This window comes from Acomys minous (assembly GCF_964271855.1).
Source record: "Acomys minous genome assembly, chromosome: 12".
Lineage (NCBI taxonomy): Eukaryota > Metazoa > Chordata > Mammalia > Rodentia > Muridae > Acomys > Acomys minous.
The window spans coordinates 16,930,394-16,957,508 of record NC_140493.1 but is presented as its reverse complement, the minus strand read 5'-3'; the positions used below and the strand labels follow the sequence as shown (position 1 = coordinate 16,957,508).

The 27,115-nt window shown below is 46.5% G+C and overlaps 1 protein-coding gene across 12 annotated transcripts in view; it reads left to right on the top strand.

The window, feature by feature from the left end:
• PPARA (peroxisome proliferator activated receptor alpha) overlaps window positions 1-27,115 on the top strand; it is a 63,072-nt gene that overhangs the window by 14,022 nt on the left and 21,935 nt on the right. For 8 of the 12 annotated variants that reach the window (XM_084750320.1, XM_084750321.1, XM_084750324.1 and 5 more), the window contains one exon: window positions 24,434-24,671. The exons of the other annotated variants lie outside the window; for them this stretch is intronic. In XM_084750320.1, the coding sequence (XP_084606446.1) occupies window positions 24,648-24,671 (24 nt within the window). In that variant the 5' untranslated portion in view covers window positions 24,434-24,647. The remainder of the gene's footprint in view (window positions 1-24,433; window positions 24,672-27,115) is intronic. 12 annotated transcript variants of the gene reach the window in all.

Here is a 27,115-nt window from a genome sequence, read left to right as displayed (position 1 = left end):
ACTCTGAGGATAGGAGTTTCTCCTGGTTCTGGGGGCAGCAGTCTGTATCGGCTGGCAGAGCTGTAACCTGTGAAGGTTCCGGTCAGACCCCATCCTTGTCTCTCTAATGCAGTGACTCTTTCACAGAGGTAGCATGTCAGATATTATGCATATCAGGTATTTACATTATGATTCATGACAGTCGCAAAATTACAGTTATGAAATTGCAACAAAATAATTTAGTCCCTGGGGGCTGCTCACCACAGCATGAGGGACTTGTATGAAAGGGTCGCAGCACCAGGAAGGTTGAGAACGTCTGCTCTAGTGTCTGTCATGGCCGCCGTAACCTCCCAGTACAGCCCTGCTGTGTCGGCTTTCACTTCACAAAGCATCCTCTCATATCTGTCTGTGGCCACAGTTTTGTTTTAATGTTATTGAGAGAGTGGGGGGGGGGGTGGAAGGAAGGAGGGATGGAGGGAAGGAGAGGGAGAATGTGTGCATGTGCATGTGCACATTCATGTGTGTAAGGATGCACACGTTGGAGGTCAGAGAACAACTGTTGGGGAGTCCGTGCTGGCCTTCTACTTTGTGAAGACAGCGTCTCCCTTTGACCGCCTCTCCAATGCGTACCCTAAACTAGCTGGCCTGAAAGCTACTCAGGATTCTCTTGTCTCTACTCCCTTCACATTGGAGTGCTGGCATTAATCACATGCCCCGCTGCAGCCAGCTTTTTATGTGGGTTCCGAGGATAGCACTTGGGTCATCAGGCTTGCACAGCTAGCCTGCCTACCTGCTGAGCCATCTCCCCAGGCCTGTATTCCTCTTCTTTGATGGAGATGTCTGTCACTCTGCCTTAGGCCTCACCTACACCATGGTGAACTCACTTTAACCTTATGGTTGGTGACTCATGTACTATCTGTCTCTGAGATATGGTGAGTTGAAATTGAACACTTCCGTGAGAAACACAGATCAACTGAAATGCTCCCCCCCCACCTCCTCCCCCCACCCCCACCCCCCTCCTGTCCCTGCAGCTCATTGCAGAACCCTTTGCCATGTGAGAGAATGAGATGATGAAAAGGTCCTGGGCTCAGGTCGCAGATAGCTGTGGAGCCATGTTTCCATGGCTGCTCATAGCTCCTGCTTCGAGTCCACAGTGTGCTGGCAGCTGAACAACACTGGGGGAGGTATAGAACTTTGAGGCCACTCAGCTGCTCGTCCTTAAATGTGGATCTGGCCGGGGGAGCTAGTGATGGCCAAGGTCATGCTGTGGGACAGGTCACAGTGGCCTTGCACAGGACAGGGGTGAGAGGTTTAGGGTTTCTGGTATGGCCCAGCATGGCAGCTGCCCCTTCCCTACACGAGGCTGGTGTGGGTGTGAATGAGTGGAGAAAGCATGGCACACAGAGGCAGGGGTCCTGTGAGGACGTCACAGCTCCTGGCCCCTGGAGAGAAAGGAAGGAGAGGTAATGCGGTCATGCTCATGATTCCTGGCTGGTTTCAGAGTCACTCTGTGGTTGGATCTGAGCCCCTCTTCCTTGAGATCATGTACAGACAGCAAACGCGCAGGCACATGGTCTCCTCATGTCATAAGTGCACATGATGTGCTTTACAAAAACCAGAAAAGTGAAAGAGGAACTGGCAATGAATATGCAAAACCTGTCTCCCATCCTTAGCCGTCCGGGAAACGTAAATCAGAATTGCACCGAGTTTCCATCTCATCCCCAGTCACAGTGGCTTCAGGAAGAAAACAAACAACATTAAGTGCTGGCGAGGTAGCGAGGAAAGGGCAAGCCATCCGGTGTTGGTGGAAATGTAGACTGGTGCAGCCATCAAGGGAACCAGTGTGGCGGTATCTCCAAAGCTAAAAATAGAACTACTACATGGTCTAGCTATACCCGAAGGAATCTCAGGCAGTGATGTACCTCAGAGACACTTGGACAGTGATCCTTACTTTGGCACTATTGATGGCAATCAAGATAAAGGAATGGCCTCGCCCATCAGCAGATAAGTGGATAAAGAAATGTGGTCATACAGGCAAAGGAGTTTTATTTAGTTGCAAAAAGGAGCAGAATCTTGCCATTGTCAGCGAATGAATGGAACTGAAAATCATAGTATAAGCCTGGTGGTGGCGGTGTATGCCTTTAATTTCAGCACTTGGGAGGCAGAGGCAGGTGGATATCTGAGTTTGAGACCAGCCTGGACTACATAGCAAGTTTTAGGACAGCCATGGGCATACAGGGAATCCCTGTCTCAGATAGATAGATAGATAGGTAGATAGATAGATAGATAGATAGATAGATAGATAGATAGGTCACTGTGTGAATGAAATAAGATACATGAAGGAAAATACTACGTGTTTTCTCTTATGAAGGGTCTAGATTTAAAAACCATATGCCTATACATGACATGGAAGTTGCGAGGGACTCCAAGGGAGAAGATGAGGTTGAAAGGGAGTGTGGAGGGAAAGGGGAAATTAATGAGAGGGCTAGAAAGACAAAATAGTGCATATTTCTCCTGGCACTAGGAGTCAGGATGTAAACACAGATGTGACATGTGATAGAGGAAGGGGCATTTGGGGTGGGAGGCAAGTGCGTGGGTAAAGTGTGAGCAGACAGCAAAGTATAATTATATATGGGTGAAGTGTGACAACGAAGCCCAGTGATTTGCGCACTAACTAAGATACAATAATAAAATAGACAATAGAGAGGAACGGTCCTAGCAAGGTGCACGTGCCACAAGTAAATGAGAAGAGAGGAAGCCAGCGGGGTTGTCGGAGCGGACCGTGAAGAGAACCATGGGCGAACGGCCAGCCACTGCCAAAGATGTGCCGAGGTTCCCGTCTCACACAAAATGAGAAAGTGACTGTCGTGCGAAGCCAGCGGAAGCAACTTCCACACGGTCAAGGGATTCACGCTGCTATTTATGGCCTCAGAAGAAAAAAAGGGTGGGGGCCTAGGAGATGCCTAGAGGTTAAAATGCTCACCCAGAAAACAGGACGACTGGAGCCCTGGCCCCTGAACTCACATAAATGCCTGCTATGAGTGGCAAGCCAGCTGTCATTCTCGCCTCAGAGAGTGGGGAGCAAGCTAGCTAGTGAGGTGGCCGTATGGATGAGCTCTAGGCTTGATTGAGAGGGTCTGCCTCAATGAGTAAGGAGGAGGGACAATTAAGGATGATGCCCAACAGCAGGGTGCAAAAACGTACACACATACACATTCATGCACACCCACCCGCACATACACACCACACACACGTGAAAGTGGAAAAAGAGGAGGAAGGTGCAAAGGCTAATGGCGCAAAGGGTGTCTGATGGCTTGTGTGGCACCAAAAAAAAAAAAAAAAAAAAAAAAAGCTCACTCAGCGAGGCAAAGCAGTCACTTCACACGTCCACTCACCAGTTCTTAAAAGGAAGAAGAGTGAAGGTGCAGACGGCTCAGCAGTTATGACCGCTGGCTCTCTCCTCTTCCCTGAGACCAAGTCCTGTTCCCAACACCCACATGGTGGCTCACAACTGTCTTAACTCCTATTCCAGATGACCTTATGCCCTCTTCTGGCCTGTGTAGGTACTGCATGAGCATGATGCACAGCTATACATATAGACAAAACACCCATACACACAAAATAAAAGTAAATAAAAAAATTTTTTTTCAAAAGCCAGGCATGGTGACACACACCTTTAGTTCCAGCACTAAAGTAGGCAGTTCTTGGAGTTCAAGGCCAGCCTGGTCTACAGAATGAGTTCCAGGTCAGCCAAAGTTATGTAGAGAAATATTGTCTTGAAACCCCCCCTCAAAAAAAGCAAAACAACAACAAAAACAGAAAGAATATTAAAAGGTAAAAATCATATCCAAATATTATCAAATTAAATGTAGTAGTCTTAACCACATGGTCAGGAGCTGAAAAGAATGCAAGTTGACTGGTTAAATATTTGGAAAATATTTGAAAAAATCGAGTAAAAATTTTGATCTATGAATTTCATAGAATTGATGGAATGAAGGAGAATGATTGGTGTAATTTGTAGTAATGATTGGATAAAGAAAAAAGTTGTAATACAGATAAAATATTGGCCAAAATTCCAAAGAGAAAAATGCAAATAGAATCTCCTTAATGTGAAAAGGGATCTGTTAAGTACCTTCCACCTAACAGGGAAGGCTCAAAGCTCTTTAAAACTAGCCACAAATTTATTATGCAGTTGTCTTGAGCATTGTGATAGAAGCATTAGACAATGCAATAGGACAAGAAAAATGAAACTCATACATACTGGGAAATGTCAAATTCTGCTTACTAAAAGACACTTAAGAAAATTAAAAGTAAACCACAGACTTGGAGTTAAAAAATTATAATGCATATATGAGAAAATAGTTACCTTTGAAGTATACAAAGAGCTTTTACAGTCCAGTAAGAGGCAGCCCGATTTAAAATGGGAAAAGAGTTGACTTAACATGAACAAAGGGCATTTTTAAAAAAATGGATAGGAAGAAAGCACATGGGAGGTGCCTCACATGCTTTCCTGGGAAAATCAAATGAGTCATATCAGCTCTCACCAAGTAGAGAGGGGCCCTGACTGCCCCACTGGACCAGGAGGTGGAAAGCAGCCTGGCTAAATGTGTGTGGGTCTGTGAAGGGAATCTCATTGGTGGCAGTGAAGGGGGACAGTCCCTTCAGACAGTGCCGTGGCCAGTGGCACCCATTAGACTACAATCACACATGTTGTAGCCCTGAAGTGGTGGTGTACCGTATGATTACAATGGCATGGCGTGATGGAAAAGTCAAGATTATGGAGCTAGTAAAAAGAGTGGTGAGGGGAGAAGAAGTGAGCCGGGGAGCATGGATGGGATAATTTTAGGACACCGAAACTGCTCTTGTTTTATACCATAATGTGGGTGCCATGCCAACGTGGCTTTCAAAAGCCACAAAACGTGCTCAGTCCTACAAGGAGTGATCTCCAATGGTAACTAGGGACTTTTCCTAATGATATGCTGATATTGGCTTGTCAGTGAGGTAAGAGATCTGCCTCCCCACGGCAAGACCTTAGCAATAGGGGAACTGGTGAGAACTGAAGTCGTGTACGGGAGCCACATTTTCCTCCATCTTCCTGTAAACCTTAAAACACGTTGTAATAATGGACTCAAAGCTAAATGCATATGTCATATACGTAGGAATGGATTTGAGAAAGACATACAAGGCCTCTGATGTGAAACCTGATGGTATTGTTGAAAGAAATTAAATGTAGTTTGTCCTGGTTAGATTTTACCATCAACCTGACACAACCCAAAGTCACTTGAGAAGAGGGAAGCTTAATGGAACAATTGCTTTGGTCAGGTTGAACGGTGGGCGTGACTGAGGGATTGTCTTGGTTAATAACTGATGGGGGAGCGTCCAGTCCACTGTGGGTGGTATGTGGGTCTAGAATATGTCAGGCAGTTAGCTGAGCAAGCCAGAGAGTGAGCCAGCATGCAGCATTCCCCTATGGTTTCTGCTTCAGTTCCTGCCCTGGCTTCCCTCATGGTGGACTTGGAAAGGATGAAATAAACCCTTTTGGCCTTGACGCTTATCACAGTAACAGGAAAGCAAATCATACCATAACCAATACAATAGATGGATGTACCATGTTCATGGAAGGGATAAGTCAGTAACGGAAAGATGTCAGTTCCCTCAAGAAAAGCCCTGTGTGATGTACTGCATTGCTGACGTCTAACACCAACCATATTCATGTTTAGTTGAGTAGTGTGGAGCCTACACAACTGTTGTTGATTCTTTCAATGGCCTGTGGCCCTCTAAGCATGCCCTTTCCGGTGATGGCTATTGTTGGTTGTTAATTGACTGTTTCTGGAATCAACTAAAAACCAAGCGTCTTGGCACACCAGATGTGACGAATTTTCTTGATTGGATTGCTTGAGTCAGGGAGACCCACCTTAAATCTGGACCACACCTTCTTGTGGCAGCCAAACAGAAAGGGGGCATGGAAGAAGGAAGCTTTTGGGTTTTGCCTGTTTGGCTTCGTTCTGGCCAGCAAGTTCGTTTGTCCTGTGACTGAGGCATTTCTTCGCGGTTACTAGAACCTGCGTCTTCAGGATTCCAATGCAGACTGAAGACTGACAGCTCTGTAGGGATTCCCTGGGACTCCAGCACCAGATGGGTACCGTTGAGACACCCAGTCTCATGGGATGAACAACAACTAGATTCTTGACTTTTCTATCAGGAGTCAGCCTTATTGGATTACTTGGAACATTACTGTAAGCCAACCTAATAGGTCCCCCCTTTAAGACAGGTAGGTAGGTAGGTAGATAAAGGATAGATAGGCAGACAGACAGATTTATTCATTCTATCAATTATGTTCTTTTAGAAAGCCCGACTATACAGCACTTATCAAGAATCTTATAGCTTTTCTTTCATCATGCTTTTCTGCCTTCCTGCCTCCCTCCCTCCCTGCCTCCTTTCTTTCTTTCTTTCTTTCTTTCTTTCTTTCTTTCGACAGGGTCTCACTATGTAGCCCTTACTAGCCTGGAACTTGCTATGCATATCAAGCTAGCCTCAAACTCATGCCTGACTCTGCCTCCCTCCTAAGGGCTGGGATTAAAGCCCGGCGTGCCTCCACACTCCAGCTTCATGCTTTGCTTAGCTGCTTCTGCTCCTGTAGTTCCCATCACTTTAGGTGACAGTCATCCTGTTTCTTTAAGAAAGACTTTGCCTTGCAGTCAGCTCCGCCCTTTCAGCACTGGTGCTATCTCTTGGGCAGGTCCCCCCCCCCCCCCCCCCCCCCCCCCGCATAGGCTCACTGCTCAGCATTGTCAGAGAGCATTCATTGTACAGATATTGGCATCAGTGTGAAATTAATTCCATAGCTGTTGATGAAATAGTGTTGTGTAAGAGAGAGAGAGAGAGAGAGAGAGAGAGAGAGAGAGAGAGAGAGAGAAAGGAGGCAGATAAAGTGATAATTCTGTTTAGTGAGTTGCTACTATTCATGTGGGCAGGTCATAGGAAGGTCATCAGTCAGGACCTAAGAACCAAGCTGTAGTGAGTCAGGAGAGTGTCTCTTCCATCCTGGGAGTCACCGGGAGACTTGAGAGGTATTTGAGTGCCCTCAAATGGGTAAGGGTGAGTGCTGCTCCAGCTCAAAGGAAGATGTGTTCAAATATTCATTGAGTTCTCTGTGTCAGGCATCATTCTGTGCCTCGGGGGCTCATCGGTAAGCCCCAAACACAAAACCCTATCTCTGGGAGAGATGGAGTGGTTTGTGGGCATAGTGACTGAAGTTGGACCTGGTAAGGTAAAAAACAAAAGGGGACAAGTGCAGTGGGGGAAAGCAAGCTTAGCTTGGGCCGGCTGGGTCTGGGACAGCATGGGACACCCTGAAGCAGGAAGTATGATGGGGGAAGGCTGAGCTCAGCTGAGAACCTGCAGAACAGACTGGACCAGGGCTTGTCCCGGCAGTGCAGGCTGCCAGCTAGGCTCATGCAAGAAGCAACAAGGCAGTGTAATTAGAACGCCTCAGAGAGGACAGACGAGACCGAGGTCCCAGGGGAGAGGTGGCGGCAAGTCCCAGTAGTGTTCATACTGACACCTGCTTGGAATTCTGTGTGAGTGGTGTGGGGCTTCTGAGTCCCCACTAGGACGTGCTGATTCAGCTATCAAGAGGCCCCTTCGGGTTGGTGTCAGGATTAAGGCACAGCTGAAGGTAGCTAAGAGCGACTGCAGAGGGCTTGGGCGGGTGCAGCCCTGACAAGCAAGGTGGCTCCGTGGGAAGGCACTGCACCATGTGGGGACAGGAAGACCTTGACTTGGATCCAAGACTTAGCGAGCTTCCAGGCAGATACATGACCTTGGTGAGACCAAGCCTTGCTCGGGCTCCCCAGCTGTACACCCAGGTAGCTGAAAGCCACGCTGTCCTCAGCAGGGTTAGAATGATCAGGATTCACACTCAGCACCACGAACCCCACCCCCACTGCATGTGGCCCATGTGGAGTAGACGGAGAGCACCATGGCAGGGTCTGGAGGGGGAGGGGATGATCCTACCAAGCAGGATAGGGAAGAGGGGTTGGACGAAAACCAACTGAAGAGAAAACGGACTTTCAAAACAAACAGCATGGAAGGAAAGCAGATGCTTCAAAGGGTACCCGCTGTAATTTGAGCAGAAATAAAAGAGCAAGGTCACACGGTGCCATGCTGGGTTCAAGGCTTGTGGACTGCTGTGCCTAACCTCGGATATACCCTCTTGCTGGTAGAGTGGCTGTGCAGAATTCTGCACAGGCGTCATGACATCACACCCTGCTCAGCATGCTCCTGCATTGGGTCCTAAACAGTTCCACGATTATGTACCCCAGAAACACATCTGTCCCCTTGAGGTCTCACTAATAGCCCAAAATGGGTTTCTTTCTCTCTCTCTCTCTCTCTCTCTCTCTCTCTCTCTCTCTCTCTCTCTCTCTCTCTCCCTCTCTCTCTCCCCCCCCCCTCGTTTCCTCTACCTTAGTTTTTGAGACAGTGTCTCTCACAGAACCTAGACCACATTAATTTGCTTAGATCCGCTGGCCAGCAACCCCCAGGGCTCCTCCCACCTCTGTCTCCCAAGTGCTAGGATTGCAGGTGTATATACCACAACACAGTTTTTTATATCCCGCACCCCCCCCCCCCCGTATGTGAGTGGTTGCCTTAGCTGTCCTGGACTCGATTTGTAGACCAGGCTGGTTTGAACTCACAGAGATCCACTTGCTTCTGCCTTCCCAAGTGCTGGGGTTACAGGTGTGCACCACTGCACCTGGCTTCTAACTCTTTATTTTTATGCTGAGCTTTGAAGCAGAAAATTCCATTTCTCTCCAAAATGGATTGGCCTTCTGTCCCCTTAGTGTTTGAGCCCCTTTAAACCATATTCGTCCTTATTTCCCTCAACCAGTTATTACAGGAGATGACTGGCATATGAGTCTCCATGTCTCCCTAAGTTTAAGTCCCTGAAGCAGATTCAAACTGTGTCATCAGGTGGATGCTGCGTCCCTTCATTCTCTTACTTGGAAGTGGATAGAATAATTACGCTTCTAGCTTTCTTTTATTGGTTGGGCTGAATAAGAATGGAAGCTATGTAGCTCTGGGGACCACTCGTTCCAAACAGGAAAGCCTTGTACACATTTCCAGCTGGCAGAGGGACAAGTGGAGAGAGGCCTGGAGCCTATTTAAGAACTCAGCTTGAGAATGAGACACAGGATACCTCGGGCTAGAAATTCTCAATCTGTTTAGGACCAGCTGTGCATACACCACCCAGAAGTACCCCCAAGGGGTACTAAAACAGGTTCTTCATTCTCTTTAAAAAGAGGAGAGGTGACAGCGGTACTCCTTGAAAGTGTCATCAACACAGTCGGCTAAGAAAAGCCATGGATTGGCCTCGGATGCAGGCAGTGATGGCAACAAAATGCGCCTGACCCTAAACTATATGGGTTCTGTATGGAAAAGGGCTAGGTTGCCTCAGAAAGGTTTGAATGTGAGTCTTTGATTAAGGAATTGTATCTCTGCTAATCAGTAAATCTGTTAAATTTACTGAAAGCCTAAGTACACGCTCAGGTGTGGAGGACACCATCAGCCACAGCAAACAGGCAGTTCAGGATTTGGTTGACGGGGCACCTCTGGAAATATCTGGAAGGCAGGCATAGAGAGCACACATTTTTTGCTCTCAGCTGTAAGGAGGCAGAACCAGAGGCAGGCAAATCTCTATGAGTTCAAGACTAGCCTGGTCCTCACAGTAAGTTCCAGGCCAGCTTAGGTTACATAGTTGAGACCCTGTTTCAAAAAACAAGACAAGACAAAACAAAACAAAACACAAAAGAAAAGTAATGTGGAATCATAAATTCCTATTCAGTTATGGCTTCAACTTTATTCAACAAATACATTAATTCCTTCATTTGAGTTCCTCCTAAACTTGTAATTTACATTGCGATTTGTTTCTTTTACTTTCCAAAAGTATGTTTTTTTTTATTTATTCCTTGAGAATTTCACACACATATACAATGCATTTGGATAATATTATACCCACCCTCTCTTTTGTCCCCTCTTGGCTTATGATAATAGCTTGACTTACCCCAGCAATGTTGAGTAAGCAGTAACTGTGCGCATGCTTGGCTTTGCTGCTCACCGTGGCACATTTACTCTTAATTCCATCGTTCACCTCCTGTCGGTTTGAGGGGGGAATGTTCGTTCTCAGGTTAGTTTGATCTTCCCTATTCTAAACTCATTGACATATTTTGCCAAGTGTCTTTTTTTTTTTTTTTTTGAGACAGTGCGACAGTGCGCTATTCTCATCTACCTGCTTGAGCTAAACACCTCCCGAAGGACCCATTTCCTTCCACCATTGCTTTGGAGGCTTGAGTTTTAGCATGGGAGCTATAGGATAGACAGTTGGTTTCTCTGTGTAGCCTTGGCTGTCCTGGACTCACTTTGTAGACCAGGCTAGACTTGAACTCACAGCCATCCACCTGCCTCCGCCTCCCGAGTGCTGGGATTAAAGGCATACGCCACCACTGCCCAGCTCAAGTGTCTTTTCTTTAGCTTTTGATATGACAGTATGCATTTTCAGAGTTAAGTTGCGTGCCCAAAATCAATCTCACGTGGCTGTAGTATATTTTTAGCTGTTTATGCACTTTTGGATTTGATTTGATAATATTTTGCTGAAGACCTTTATGTTGAAACTTAATGAGCAAAATACAGCTGTAACTTCCCTTCTTTTGGTTGGCTTGGCAGGGTTTTTGAGTAGTGCTAGCTTCATAAAAATGTGTTCGGAAGCATTTCCTTTTTGTCCTAGTTAGAATCCAACTGGTAGCTTGACATAGCCTAGAATCACCTGGGGGAAGAGGCTGAGAAGCAGAAACAAGGAACTCTGCATCTTCTGGTTTTTGTCCTTCTTGTCTTAATCAGGGTTGCCTGTGTCTGTGGGGGATTGTCCTGCCTGGCAACCAATGTAGGAGGGCATAGCCCACTGTGGGCAGCACCAATCCCTGGGCAGGTGGTCCTGGGCTGTATAAGAAAGCAAGCTAAGTGTGAGTCTGTAACCAGCAAGCAGTGTTCTTCTGTGGTTCCTGCTTGAAGTTCCTGCTTAAGTTCCCGCCCTGACTTCCCTCAGTGATGTATTGTGTGTGAGTGACCTGGAAGTGTGAGCCAAACACACCGTTCCTCTCCAAGTTGCTTTTGGCCATAGTGTTTTTTATCATAGCAACAGAAATGAGACAGGAGTACTTCAATTAAACAAAACAAACAAACAAACAAACAAAACAGGGCCGGGCATGGTGGCGCACACCTGTCATCCCAGCACTCAGGGAGGCAGAGGTAGGTGGATCTTTGTGATTTCAAGGCCAGCCTGGTCTACAAAGCTAGTCCAGGACAGCCAGGACTGCACTGAGAAACCCTGTCTTGAAAACTGCAGGTGTGTGTGTGGGGGGGGGATTATACATGATTGTTGTATGGATTCTCCCTTAGATATTTGGTAGAATCTAGCTGAAGCAAGGAATTTCTCCGTTGGGATATTTTGAGTCATGGATTCAATTTTGTGGCTGCCAAGCTATTGGTGAAGTCCTGACAGTAACTTTGGGGGAGGGGGGGAACCTGTCCATTTCTTCTCATCTATATTTTGAATTTATCAGTCTAACTGAGCTTTGTCGATTTGATTGTTTTCCCTGAAGATCCAACTTTTTGTTCCATTGACTTTTTTTATTGCTTTTTTTATTTTAACTTCATTGATTGCCTCTCCCGTTTTATTATTTCCTTCCCTTGCTTGCTTCTCATGTTCTTTGCTGTTATTTTGTTGGTTTCCTGAGGAAGAATCTTAGATTGTTGTTTTGAGCCCCGTCTCTCTCCTTTTTTCCCTGACGTGGGTACTTTAGGGCTGGCAGTTTCTCTCAGCCTTATTCCTTCTGCTTCTCACCATTCTGCTATAATTTTGATCAGTTGTATTTTCATTTAGTTCTATGTATTCCAAATTTGCTTGGAGACTTCCTCTTGACTCTTGGGTTGTTTCGAAGTGTGCAGCTTAACTTTCCAACATTTAGAAAGGTTCACGTCACCTCTCTCATGTTAATGTCTACTCTGATTCCATTGTTATTAGAAAACACACTCTTCGTGGTTTTGATTACTTTAAAAGTATTAAATTTTACTTAATGGCCCAGGCTATGATATGTGTCTTGGTGAATTTTCTATGGTCCTGTTGAGCCTTTGTAGGAAAGTTACAGTAAGCTGGGGCGGGGGTGGGGTGGGGATAGTGGGGGTTGGTGGATTGGAGGGTGGGTGGGAAGAGTTGGTGGTGGTGGGGAGAGAGTTCAGCATTAAAGCATAAGCTGTGTGAGCATGGGGACCAGTGTTCGGATTGGCAGAACCCAGGTGTGTGCTGGGTGGATCTTGTGGTCCTCTTGTAATTCCAGGCTCTGTGGAAACAGATGATTCCTAGAGCAAAGTGGCTAAGAAGAGTAGACATGTCAGCAAATTCTTTGAGAGACCCCCCCACCTCGATGAATAAGGGTGAAAAGCAACTGCGGATGGTTCCTGAGGTCAGCCTCCACACACACCCTCACACACATGCATCTGTGCAGGTGTGCATGTGTGCACACACACATGAAAATATACATATATACACATATATGTATATGTTTGTATATACACACACACACAGAGGGGGTTATCATGAGCCGAGTCATATATAAACAATGTGAGTTTATTTCTCACAGGCTGAAAGGCTGGCAATCCCAGGATCAAGTCCTGTTTCCTGCTACAGCGAGGTCTTCTTGTTTACTCTTTGCCTGGTAGAGGAGGAGGTGACTCACTGGGCCCTGTCCTGAGTGCTCTATTCCCATCCACCCGCTTGGGCTAAACACCTCCCAAAGGACCCTTTTCCTTACACCATTGCTTTGGAGGCTAGAATTTTAGCATGGGGGCTGTTGGAGTTGATTGGTATCCCAGGTCTTCCACAACCAAGCAGACTTTCTGTTTACTGTCCCCTAACAGGAAGATGTTGAAGTCTTCAGCCATGACTGTGGACTTGTCTTTGGTCCTTTCAGCTTTGTCACTTTTTGCTTCACGCATTTGGAGGCCCTGTTTGCATCACACCTGTGGAGGAGCATCAGGTCGTCCTGGTGGCGGCAGCCCTTTACAGTAGATAATCCTCACAGAGTTGTGCTTTTAAAAAGATTCCCCCATGACAGCCTAGTAATGTTCTTCCTTTCCTGCTTTCCTGAGAATTCATCAATCCCAATGTGTCTGCGTCGGGGTGGATAGCGATACGCCGTCTGGTGATTGTTATAGTATCCTGTGTTCTAAGACTCAAAACGAGATCTAAGTGCAGGTTTGAGGATGGATCCAGCTGTTGGGTTTAAGCAAAGATTTGAGCAAGTATGAAGGAAGCAATGTCTATCAGATTCATGGGTATATACACAAGGGCCTATACATCAGGATTATCAACATGAGGATCTATATAAAACCTCGTGTTCAGGGGCTAGGGAGATGGCTCAGTGATTAAGAGCATGCACCTCTCTATAGTAGGCCAGGGTTGGGTTCTCAGCACCCACATCTCGTCTGTCTTACAAGAGTATGTAACTCCGGAGGATGCATCAGCCTATGGACACAGGAATGCACATGCTACATAAGCGCACATGCAGACAAAACACTCCTTCACAGAAACAGTTTTTAAAAGTAAACAGGAATCTCGCGTGTATACCCAAGCCTGCACGAGGATCTTTAAGTATAATGGCCGATTTACTTGGAAATTATGTAAACAATAGTAGAGAATGTGAGATGCTTCTGTTCGTGAGAAGAGAACTTTAAAACGTTAAAGGGGCCGAGGACGTGGCTTAGTGGGCCTAAGTGCGCTTGCTGTGAAATAAAGGAACCCGAGTTTAAATTCAAGCGGTCAACCTAAAAGCTGGGTGTGTCTGGGCATGCCTGGAACCCCAGCATTTTTGGGTATAGACAGGAACATCCTGGATGCCTTCTGGCCAGCCAGTCTAGTTCAAACTGTGAGCTTCTGGTTCAGTGAGAGAATATCTCAAAAAATAAGGTGGAAAGAGATAGAGGAAGACACAGTGTCCTGCTCTGGCCTCCAAATGTGCACACTTGAGCATGCACACTTACTCACATACACACATAAACGCACACACACACACACACACACACACACACACTTAAAAAAACATTTATAAAGTATTGAGAAATATTAGCCCAAATGGCCTTATTATGGCTAACTTATTTTATATGTGTGAAAATTATCAGCCCCCTGTCCAGATAGGATAACAACCAGTTTATAACAAAAATGACAACAACAGCAACAAAACCCAGACAAACAAACGGAACTCTGCTTTCAGAGGTTCTGGTCATGAAATAGCATGGTAAGGGTGCTTCTGAGAGGCTAGCGAGTATGTGGGAGGTGCAGACTTGAAGATGGACAGGCTGCACACGGTAGCGAGTGTGTGGGAGGTGCAGACTTGAAGATGGACAGGCTGCACACGGGGATGAGGCTGAGACAGAGCCTTCGAACTCCTTAAGTTGAGAGACTGGGAGTGGGAGGGGACCGTGTCTGCAGCCCTCCAGGCAGGCAGCGAGAGGGGAAAGATCTCTGGCTCCCAGACATCTGCCAGCAAACTTTGTGTACATGTCTGTGAACAGAACTGCTTGAGGCCGGAAAAAGACCCGTTGGAGAAGTTTTGAGGGAACAGTGTCCAGCACTCATGCTGGGCCAGCCATGGTGTCTAGCCCTCACACAGGGCCAGGAACTGTGCCGACCTCCCGCTGCCAACCTGGGTACCCTCATGCCTCAAGGAGGACTGTGCAGGAAATCCCTCCCCCTCAGTGGTGGAGAGCAATTATCTGGCGGAACACATGGCTGTGCTCCTGCCTAGCAAATTGCAGGACCAGAGTTGTCCGAGTAATTTAGCTGCATCCTAGAACAAAGGTCAAGACTATTTCTAAGAATACAAAGCTGTCCCACGGCAAGCAAGGAAAGAGCGCAAACCAGACATCTAACAGAATGTTGCTAGGCATCGGAAGACTCAGGAAGAGAGGACCCACAATGAGGATAGAAATCAAGGCTTTGAAACATAACAGGAATGGCCATGGATATTAGATTCAGCAGCTGAGTACATTAAAGTCATTATGATTGAATTTCAAAAGTTCAGAAAGTCAAGTGGAGACGCGGATGATATTAAAAAAAAATTGAACTTCTCTGGCAGAGATTGCAAGAGCCGAGATATAAAACACACCGCGTGGCCTTGGTGGCAGATGAGATATCGCAGAAGAAAAACTTGTGAGGTTGAGCGTGGGCAAAAAGAGCCACTTAAAATGCAACACGCAGAGAAAGGACACTTTTAAAAAGACATGAAAATGGCGTCAATGACAGTAGTATGACTTTAGGCATCTAATGTGCATATAGATGGAGATTCCAGGGAACCAAAGAGGGATAGGGTTCTAGCTCCCCAATTTCTGTTGCTGTGGCCCAACACTATAAACAACAGCAGCTTAGAGGAGGGAAAGATTTGTTTGGCTTACACTTCCAGGTCACAGTCCATCAGGGATGGAAGTCAGGGCATGAACAGGAGATTGAAGCAAAGGCCACGGAGAGAATGTTGCTTTCTGGCTTGCTCGCAGGTACATGATTAGCTGGCTTTCTTATACAGCCTAGGACCACCTGCCTAGGGAATGATGCTGCCCACAGTGGGCTGGGCCCTCCTGCATCAATTAATAATCAAGACAGCTTCCACCCCAGACATACCACAGGCCAGTAAGGTGTGGGCAACTCCTTAGCTGAGACTCCCTTCTCAGGCAGCTCTGTGCTGTGTCAGATGGACAAGCGAAGCTAACCAGGACAGACAGAAAAAAGGTTGTTGTTGTTGTTGTTGTTGTTGTTGTTGTTGTTGTCGTTTTTTAAATAATAGAGTTGATTTATTGGGAATTATCTTAAATTTTTTCATCTAATAACAAATCTTTAAAACACACAAAGCACAGGATGATTCCACTGTAAGGAGAAATATCTAAGTACGCAATAATAACCAGATGCATAAGACAGATACACACCAGCAGAGATAAAGTGCACTGAACAACACTGTCACCAAACTTGATCTAACTAACATCTGTGTAAAATACTTCACCACCACCAAGAGGACATGCATTACTTGTTAAATTGCCTAATTCACTAATGTGTTCCGCATTTTGGGTTATACAACAATTCTCTCAATAAACTCAGAGAGATTCAAGTCATAGAAAGTAAGTTCTCTGGCCATAGTGGAATTAAATTAAAAACTAGTCACATAAACAGGACTTGAAAAATCTTCAAACATTTGGAAACTAAATGACAAACTGAGGAAATTATGAAGTGTTTGGACCAGACGGAAACTGAAAACAGCATGGTAGACGCTTGTGGGATGCTGTACAGTGGTACTTCGGTGAAAATTTCTACACTAAATACTTAGATTGGGGGGGAAAGAGGGAAAGCCTCAAATAAGTGACCTTAAACTAGAATAAAAGACGGGGGAAGATGACTCAGTTGGTAAGGTACTTGCTGTTTGAACGTGAGATCTGAGCCCAGGTCCCCAGCATCCACATAAAAAGCTGGGCATGGCAGCAAGCACCTGTCATCTTAGTGCGTGAGAGCGAGTCAGTCTCTAGACCTTGTTAGCCATTCAGAGTAGCCAGTCAGCTCTGGATTCGGTGAGAGACCCAGCCTCAAAATATAAGCTGGTTAAGGACCACAGTCAAGAAGAGGGAAGTATGAGGGGGAGCAGTGCTAGTAAGGCCAGAAGTTGGAGAGGACTGGAGCCATTGTCTTCTGGATGTGACAGGATCATCGTCTCCTAAACACAGCAGCTGTGGTTGCCTGGGCAGATCAAGCCAGTTAACACTCCAGCAAGGACTGGGAAGAGGCTCCTAAGCCCTCAGCCCTAACTGATGAGCTAAAGACAGTCAATGGCTTCCAGGACAGAGAGAGTCAGTGTTCTTCAAGTGGCCCTTGTAGGTTAACCATGCTCCAGTGGGTGGCCACGCACACACCCTGGAGTATATAGGGAACACAGATTGGAGTTAATGGATTGTTGAGATTGAGTTGGGGGGGCAGAGAGACAGAGAGAGAGATACAGAGAGAGGGGAGGGATGAGGATGAAGTTGCAGGGATAATGAGTGGGAGTTAGGGCGGATGAGATCAAAATACAACATATGAAATTCTCAAAGAATAAAAAGAAATAAAGGGGCCAGAGAGATGGCTCAGCAATTGGGAGCACTGGCTGCTCTTCCAGAGGGCCTGAGTTCAATTCCCACCAACCACATGGTGGTTCACAACCATCTGTAGTGGAATCTGAATCCCTCTTCTGATGTGCATGAAGACAGGGCACTCATATACATAAAATAAATAAATAAATCTTTAAGGGAGAAGTAAGGTGGAGAGCAACAAAAGAAGCCACCTGACATCCCCCTCTGGCCTCCATGTGCACGCTCTTTGGCACATACACACGCACAAACACACAAAATAACAAAGATCTTTAAGAGACTAAAAAATATAAACAAACTAAATAGAATGTGAAACAGAAAAAAAAGAGCAATCAGAGAGGAAAGGAATTGTTGGAATACCAGGGAGAGAGAGAGAGAGAGAGAGAGAGAGAGAGAGAGAGAGAGAGAGAGAGAGAGAGAGAGAGAGAGAGAAATCAATTAATAATTAAGCTTGCTCTTTTGAGAAGGAAAATAAAACTGAGAAACCTCTAGCCTGGCTGATTGGGGGTAGGGGAACAAATCACCAACATCTGGCATGAGAGGAGACATCATTACAAGTTCTACAGCCATAAACAGGTGATAAAGGGGCATTAGGAACACATTTACATCAATAAAACAGACAGCATAGACGAAAAGGACAAATTACTTGAACTACATGGCCTTTTAAAGACCCATTTCCAGAAGAAATACATCACCCAAGTAGCCCTAAATCTATCACATAAAGATTTTGGCTAAAAGCTTTCAAGAGAATTTTAAGATCAAATGATTCACTGGAGGATATGATCAAATGACTCAGGAAGAAATAACACTGGCTCTAGCCAGTCTTTCAGAAACTCAAAGAGGTAGAAACAGGCATCAGTCCAGTCCGTGATTTCAGCGTTAAGCTGATAATAAAATTAGACAAAGGAGTTACAAACAAATGAAACTAAAGATACATGCCCCCAGTGAATATAGATGCAAAAAATCCCACTAACAATTTTAGGATGTGGAATTCAAGAGTCTAAAAAAAAAAAAAAAAAAAAAAAAAAAAAAGACCATGTTAACTGGTGGGGTTCATCTCACGAATGCAAGAATGGCTTTATATCTTTAAAAAAACGAGTCTCACCATATCAACAGGAGGCAGAACCCCATATGATCATCTCACTAGCCCCGCAAAAAGCATTTGATTAAAAATAAATCCCACTTTTGTTTATAATTTTAAAAAAAACCTGTTTCTTGAAAAAGATGAAGAAAGGTAAATCTTTTCAACACGTGACGCTATGCTTGTATGTTTGGTTATGGTGTACATGAATGTCAGTCTACACCTCATGCCAGGTAATCCAAAGTAACCCAAATTAGATCTGAACCTAGATAGTAGGTTCAAAGGCAAAGCCTAAATCAGTAGAACTTTAGAGGAACACATGGGAGGGAAGCTATGACTTTGTTTTTAGCAAAGTCTACACAGATCTGAAAGCAACTACCTCATTCATAAAATAAACAAACAAAAACGGGGTTCACCAACCAAGACTTGGTCTTCAAACGATAGTATTAGGAGCATGTAGACACAAGTTGTGGGGTGAGAGGGATCCTGCACGAAGCACGTGCCTCCTAAAGGATTATACCCATTATACGAAAAGAACTCTCAAAATCACCTGGATTAAAAAAGATCTGAGCTTGAAATTTGGCAAAAGATTTGGAGGACAGGACTTGGAGAGATGGCTCAGAGGTTAAGAGTTCAATTCCCAGCAACCACTTGGTGGCTCACAACCATCTATAATGAGATCTGGTGCCCTCTACTGGCCTGCAGGTGTACATGCAGATAGAGCACGCATACACACAAAATGAATAAATAAAATCTTAAAAAAAAAAAAAGATTTGGAGAACAGAACACTGAAGAAGATACCTGTTCAGGACATGATCTGTGAGAAAACGACCAGCATCTGTAGCCATCAGAGCAGTCACACTCCCATCCCAGGGCCCTCATGGTCTCAGTATGGCACTGCACAGCCTGCAGAGGGGCCAGATTCAGAGAGCCAACCAAACACCAAACCGGGCCCTCGCATGCATTGCTGGTGGGAAGGGAAAAATGATGCAACCACTTTGGAAAATAATTTGGTGCTTTTTTAAAAAGCTCAACAAGGGGCCAGAGAGGTGGCTGTGCAGATGTGAGTACTGGCTGCTCCTGTAGAGGGCCTGGGCTCACTTCCTAGCACCTACAGCGCCCGTCACAACTAGCTGTAACTCCAGTTTCAGGGGATCTGACACGCTCCTCTGTACTCCATAGACACCAGGCATGCACACTTACAGGTACCCATTACTACAAAATAAATATATAAATAAATAACTCTTTAAAAAAAAACATTGAACAACATACATACCAGAATCCTGCATTTTCAGCCCTGGGGTTCTCAGCCAAGAGAGAAGAAATGCACTAGTGTCGTGCATGCCCTGGCTCTCGAATGCTTCTCACTGCTTTGTGGGTAGTAGCAAGAGCATGGCACTGCTCAAATGCCCATCAGCAGGCAAACGGATGGCCAGACTGTGGTACCCAGGATGGCCAGACTGTGGTACCCATACCATGGCTGTGACTTTGAAGCCATAGAGACCTGGATGAGGAATATAGCCCATGACAGGGATAATCACAAAATGATGCTGCTAGCCAAAAAGGGCTAAGCGCAGTGTATCTAGCGTGATTCTTTGTGCACAGTTCTCTAGTGACAAATGCTGATAGATGGGGATGGTGGCGTGCTGGGCACACAGGTGTGAGGAGCTTCTCAGGGGTGATAGGCATGCTGTGGGCTCGGCGACAGTGCTGTCACAAGTATATAGTGATGTTCTATGCATACTATCAACATGTGTAACATAGTTACATGTCAGTGAAACGTCTTTTTCCTTAAGGTTGATTTTTATATTTTGATTGTGTTTATGTGTGTATGTCTTCATATGAGTATGAGCGTGCGAGTGTCCAAGGAGGCCAGAGGTGTCAGCTCCCCCTGGAGCTGCTGTAGCTCTGCTTTGTGGTTCTGATCTGCCTTTGAAGGATGCTGGAGATTAAATTGGGGTCCTCTGGGAGAACAGTTCATGCTCTTAAGCGCTCACCCATCTCTCCAGCCCCAAATCTGCTGCTTTAAGTGAAAAGGAAAAAAAAATAGTTGGCACATTCGACATGGGCTGGTACTGAGGCCTTGGCTGACGGCTCGTCTGAGACCCACACTCAAGTGGCCCTAGGTGGAAGCCCCTACAGTGGCTCCATTTGCTAAATGAGCAGATGAATAGATGTGCATAACCACACAGCATCCAGCAGCGTGAGCCATTCCCTGAGAGTCAAGCCATGGTCTTCACCAACATTTATCAAAAAACACCAACACGGAATCATACCACTCAGCCAGGTGTGGTAGAGCTCACCTTTAATCCCAGCACTCAGGAAGCAGAGGCAGGTGGATTTCTGTGAGTTTGAGGCTAGCTTGTTCTACATAGCAAGTTCCAGGCTAGCCATGGCTACATAGTGAGACCTTGTTTCCCAACAGACACACACATACACACACACACACACAGAGAGAGAGAGAGAGAGAGAGAGAGAGAGAGAGAGAGAGAGAGAGAGAGAGAGAGGGTGGGGGGGAGAGGGAGAGAATTGATGGAATATGCACTATTGTGTGTGTGCATGCACACACATCTTCATGCACAGCAGTGTCTGTGTGTGTAGATGTCAGAGGTCAACACCCAGCTGCCCTCTCACTGGCCTGGGGGGCAGTCTCCAGTTTGGCTAGAATACCCAGCCAGCAAGCCCTGGGGATCCAACTGTCTCTGTACCCCCAGGGCTGGGATGGCAAGCACACGCCCCCACATACGGCTCTTTAAGTAGCTTGTGGTGATCAGACACGCAGGCTCTCATGCGTGCAAGGCCCATATTTACTAACTGAACCATCACCCTAGCGCCTGTGCTCTTGAGATACGCAAACCAGGAAGGAGAATGTAAGCTGAGAATCATGGTCGGGAGTGAGGAGCAGAGGTTGGCACCCCGAGTTTACTACAGTTCATGGGCCGTGACCTCGAGCTATGTCATCTATACTCTCTGTACTTTAGTGTCCTTATCTGTAGAGTGAATGCAATAACAGCACCTATCTCATGGGCTGGGCGAGGATGACAGGAGCAGCGAGATGTTAGGTACTTAGGACTGGGTGTGTGGCATGGCCCAAGATAAGCTCTCAGGAGTGTTAGCACTGTTGCTGCTGCTGCTGCCGCCACCACCACCACTACTATAACCACCACCACCACCACCTCCACCTCCACTACCACTGATATAACGCCACATCTCTGGTTTATAGCAATGTTGGGTTTTTTGGTTTGTTTGTTTTAGTTTTTTGTTTTTTCAAGACAGGATTTCTCTGTGTAGCCTTGGCTGTCCTGGACTTGCTTTGTAGACCAGGCTGCCTCAAACTCACAGCAATCCACCTGCCTCTGCCTTCCGAGTGCTGGGATTAAAGGCATGCGCCACCACGCCCAGCGCTACAGCAGTGTTGTGTCTGACAGACAGACAGTTACTGATGACTACTTCTTTAATGATGGGCTGAGACATCCGTAAGACTGTAAAGACTGGTCAGATGGAGAAAAGGGGATTTAGAATTTCCACTGCAAGTGCTACTAAGTCCCACCCAAGGAAACCATATTTACCAAAAGAGAAGTGAGTACCAAGTGTTGCTGAAGACAGCATTCTATAATCTCAGAGAGACAGTGCGCAGGGAGAACAGGGACTCTGTGCCCTTCACACTCTGCAGATAGCTTTCTGAACTGTTGGTTGCTGTTGGGAAACTCAAACACTTTCTCTTACCTGAGCCCTCTCCTGCCTTCTGGAGAATGTCACTTGGCCCCCAGTGTACAATGGAACGCCCGAGAGACTGGCCTGGCTGTGTGTCTGTCCTCATGCTATCTGGAGCCTGTTGGACCCTGACCTGTGAACTCATGGCTTTCCTCTCTGAGGAATTTTCTTGAATTCGCAGGGCGGGTTTCCCTCTTCCCTGTTCCCAGCATTCTTTTGCTGTTGGTGTGTTTCACCTCCTGGTCTGTCCTCTACTTTCTTTTCTTTCTTTATCTCTCCTTCCTCTCTCCTCTCCCCCCCCCTTCTCCACCCCCCTCCCCCGCCACTTTCAACATTCACTGACTAGCAGCTGGAGGTCTGGCCAGCCTCTGGGATCCCTGCTCCCCAGCACTGAAGGTGATGCTACCACCCTGCTGGTTCTTACGTGGGTTCTGGGGATTCGAACTTGGATCCTCATGCTTGTACATTAAGCACTTGACCCACTGTGCCTCCCGAGTCCTTCTCTTTTTCTTCCTACGTTTCCACCCGTCTTGCTGCTCTACTCTCAGTGAGCTTCCAGCCTTTGTCTTCCAACCCTTCTGTTAAGTTTGTGAGAAAGATTTTGTTGTTCAGCAGGCAGTCCTGGGTGGGTATCTCTGGGATTTCCCTTTCAGAGCCTTTCCTGTGTCCAGAGTGGAGAGTTTCACCTTAGCACTCACCTGTGGGCCTCAATGCCTGCACCTTCGGAGCATATCAACCCTAGCAAAGTACAGTTCCCACTGTGTTAGTGTTAGAGAGAGAGAGAGAGAGAGAAAGAGAGAGAGAGAGAGAGAGAGAGAGAGAGAGAGAGGGAGGGAGAGGGAGGAAGATCATGGAAATGTGTTACAAATAGACCCATCTTTCTTTTTGAAAAATTTATTATAATTTATTCAGATTACATCCTGACTGTTATCCTCTCGTTTGTATCTTCCCCTTCCCACTCTCCCTTCCTCTCTCTTCTGCCGTATTCCCCTCCCCTAGACCTCTGACAGAAGGGGTCTTCCTCCTCCACCATCTGACCACAGCCTATCAGGTCTCATCTGGATAGCCTGCTTCCCCTTCCTCTGTGTGCCCGCCAGGCCTCCTCACCAAAGGGAAGTGATCAAATCACGGGGCACCAGAGTTCATGTCAGAGGCAGTCCCCACTCTCCCCCACAAACATGGAGAAGGAACTGTCCATTGGCTAGATCTGAACAGGGGTCTAGGTTGTCCTTGGTTGGTGCAACAGTTTGTGCAGGCTCCCCTGGGTCCAGAACCATCGATCTTGATGGTCGCCTTGTAGAGCTTCAGGAGACCCATCTTTCTGTTCACTTCTAGAAGCCACAAAATTAAAGCAACCCTTTGGATCCTTCTATACCAGCAGCTCTCAGCCTGTGGGTTGTGACCCCTTTGAGAGTAGAACATCACTTTCACAGGGGTTGCATATCAGACATCCTACCTATCAATAGTTAGGTTGTCATTTATAACTACAGAAAAATTATGCTTATGAAGGAGCAACAAAAATAATTTTGTGGTTGGGAGGTCACCACAACATGAGGAACTGTATTAAAGGGTCTCAGCATTAAGAAAGGATAAGAACCACTATTCTATACAGTCAGTTAATTTGGGCTTAAGAAAAGTTGCTCTTCCACTAAGATGACCCCTGGACACAGGGAGAGAGAAAAAAAAGTCTTATTTTTCTCCACAATGCACATCTGTATCCTGGCTTGTCAATCTGTGTACCACAGGATTGGCCACACAGTCTCTTCTTCATGGGCCACATGCCACTCTGCCTCCTTGAGTCACTTGCCTCAGGTCACATCACTTTGTTTAAGCAACTGAAGTACTTCTGTGTCTCTGATGTTTGATCTTGGTCTTCTGTAGGTTCTAAGTAACACACAGTTCCTTTTCCTCCACCAGCTCAGTGTGTTCAGACATGTTTCATTCAAGGACACACTGTGTTGTGTCTTCAATGAGGCTGGGTGCTGCTTTGGCAGACATTATGCTTAGGGAAGGACCCAGTAGTCATAGAAGAGATCATGGCTAAAAGGTGAGGTGTGGAGTCTGGTGGAAGAGGTATGCATTGTCCCCTTTGTGGTCAGAACAGCCTCCCCATGTAGCTGCCATTAACCCCAACTGTGCTAGTTGAAGTTGAGGGTTCCAAGAAGTGTAGGCAAGTCTATAAGGTCCTACTGCTCCCAGCCCTGAGGATGAGACCAGAACCCCAACAGACGTGGAGAACCTAGTGGCAAGGATCATTACCTTTGTCGTTGTTTCTTGGAAGTATGCAGGGGCCCGGTATTAGTGTTCCTCATAGGCCTTAACCAAAATGACCCCTCATCCCCCACATCCCATGGCTCTATGCCCAAAACTTGTCTCTATATTCTGGGTGTCATGGATGTCATCACAACTGCCAGGTACCTAAGCCAGGGTCCTTGTCTGTCCTAGGCTCTGGTCCAAGTGTCGGATGCAGCCATCTTCAGCTTCTGATCCCCTGCCTCCCACTCCAGCTCTCTGAGGCAGCCTCCAAATGTAGAGGGATGTGATGGCAGCCTCCAGAGGACTGCTACTGTGAGTGCAGATTCCACTCTGCTGCTACGGCAGGCCATACGTAACTCTTGGTACCCTGGGTTCCTGCTCCACAGCCTATATTGCTTGGAGGATGACATCCAAACTCCTGAGCACGGTAAGTCCTGACGTACCATGACAGGGCCTGACAACCTCTCTTGCGTCTGCTGGGTCAACTCTCACCACTTACCCCCGACATGACAAGCCATGGATGGCCACAAATCCTTCGTGGTTCCTCCCACCCAAAAGTAGGGTTTATTCTTCCAACTTGAGTTGGGGGTTGGCCTCGCAACTTGCTCTGAAACACAGAACGTGACTGGAGAGATCCTGCACAGTTTACAAGTGAGAACTGGCCTAACCCAAGAGGCCCAGCAGCTTCTAGCCCCAGCAAGGGATAGAAAACCTGGTGGGAAGGGGCCAGTCAAAAGCACTAATTGCTGGGCATTTGATTGAGGCTGTGTTTTGAACCTACTAGCCATGAGTAAGACTCCCAGGAGTCACAGCTCAATGACAGAGCCTTTCTGACCAGCAGAAGAACCTGCCTTGCTGAGCCCAGCTCTATTTTGCTGACTTAGAGTTGGGAACAATGCAGTGGTACTTTGAAGCCAGCGTGTTTAGAGCTATTTGTTACGCAGCTGATACAACTCTTGGTGTAGCTTGGCTGGCCATTGTTGGTTAATTTTTCGGTACCATTCATGCGGGTGTGCTGCTCCCCTCTCAGGGAGTTGCCCTTTGCCCCTTTCTGTTGAATTTCTAGTCATCTTATAGGCTTCGTGTCTGACGTCCCCAATCTCTGATCTGCCATGGTTCCCACACGGCACCCGCATCTCTAACTATTTGCTGACTGTGCCTCTTATGTACTAGTTGGACTAATGACTTCGCACTCTGACTCTTTTTCTGCTCTGGGAGTGAGACCCACAACTCCCACTCTGTCTTGGAACTAGAGAAATTAATGTCATTTTCATTCAGGACATGGCACAATGGGTTGCTTAGTAAATGCTTATTTCTCCCTTGTCCATCCTTCTCATTCCATGCCCCGGAAGCATAGGATCCTTCAAGACTGTGGCCTCTGGTGTTGGGCACAAGCATTAGCTTTAGTAGATACTTGTTTGTGCCTCACGGAATTCATTCATAAATTATGCTCTCTCTTCCTAATGGGACCGTCAGGTCACCTTAGACGGTTGTCCTCATGTGTTGGATATTTTTGTGCCTACTCCCTATGGCCTTTTCCCATTGCTCTTCGGCACAGTCCACATTACACGTGTCAGGGCCATCGATCTGTGGCTTATGTCACCTGGCTACTGAACCTCATGGCATCGTCCCCATGTCTGTGCGCTCTGTCTGTACGGGATCGAAGCTTCTCGTTGACAAATGCAAATGTTAGTTGACTTTTGATTCTTGTGACAGACTTCTGGGCTCACTCAACTTCGATTGCAACAGGCACAGAATGGGCCCAAGCTTGTAGCTTTTCTTTCATTATTTTGGCATCATTATTCCACAAAGGTAAGATTGCATTGAAATTTAAAAAGGGCACATTTGGGTTTCAATTGGAAGTTAAGCCCCATCATGCAGTGGGGACCTTGTGGGAAGAGAACTCATGGGTTGTGTCCCTTAGAACAGTCATTTTGTGCTGTCAAAGTAAGTCCACCGCGGCTCAAAGCCACTGTCTTATGCCGCCTTGGGCTTGCCGTCCTGTTTGTTAGGCCAGTCGTTTCTTGTGATCACAGGATTTCAAGTTCATGCCTTCAGCATTGTTGGGCAAGATCTAAGTGATGAGGAAATGATTGGGACTGTGTTGGATTTGACTTGTTAAAATACTCCCCCCTGTGTTTCTGCGCTATCTCACTACGTGCTGACCTTGGCCTTGGGCTCTGGCGTGTTTTGGGGGCATTTTCTACACTGACCATTGGCATGCCAATCCCTATGTGGTTGGTAATGATTAACCTATTTTGTTGAACCCCTGGGTCATAGGTTAAGGTACGGAGCGGGCCTCTGTGGCTTTTAGTTTGTTTACTCTGTGTTGTCATTTTAGGTCTTTGCCCAACAAACTGAACCCAAAGACGTGTAAATATGACTAAAAAGTATCAGCAGAGTCTGACTAGCTTGTGAACTAGAGCTGGTGAGGAGAAAGACACAGTCTGGGATCTGCCTGTGTCCATCAAGGCTACTTTGATAAGACTTCCTCTTTGGCCGTTCCATCACTCCCTTAAGCCCGATCAGACTTCCTCTCTCAGCTTAAGGGTTAAAATGGTTTCTCTCGGTTTGCAGTGTTGAGCACTGGGAGGCACTGAGCTGACGATGTCCTGTGACCTGGTCCATTAGACAACAAAGAGAGAAGAGGCATAGTAGGGAAGCCAGAGTCCGTGGCTGTCGGGATGCTTTTGTGATACATGTTATTGTCCGTGGTCGTTTGTTCATAGAGGGCATCAAACTGTTTCTGTAGCTGGGACAGTGGTGTGCTCCCTGCTATTTAATAAGTAGTTCTAGAAGATATCTGCGGAGTGACGTGGAGATCCAAGAACCTCGGTTAATAATACAGAGGTTGGATGATGGGTCAGCGTG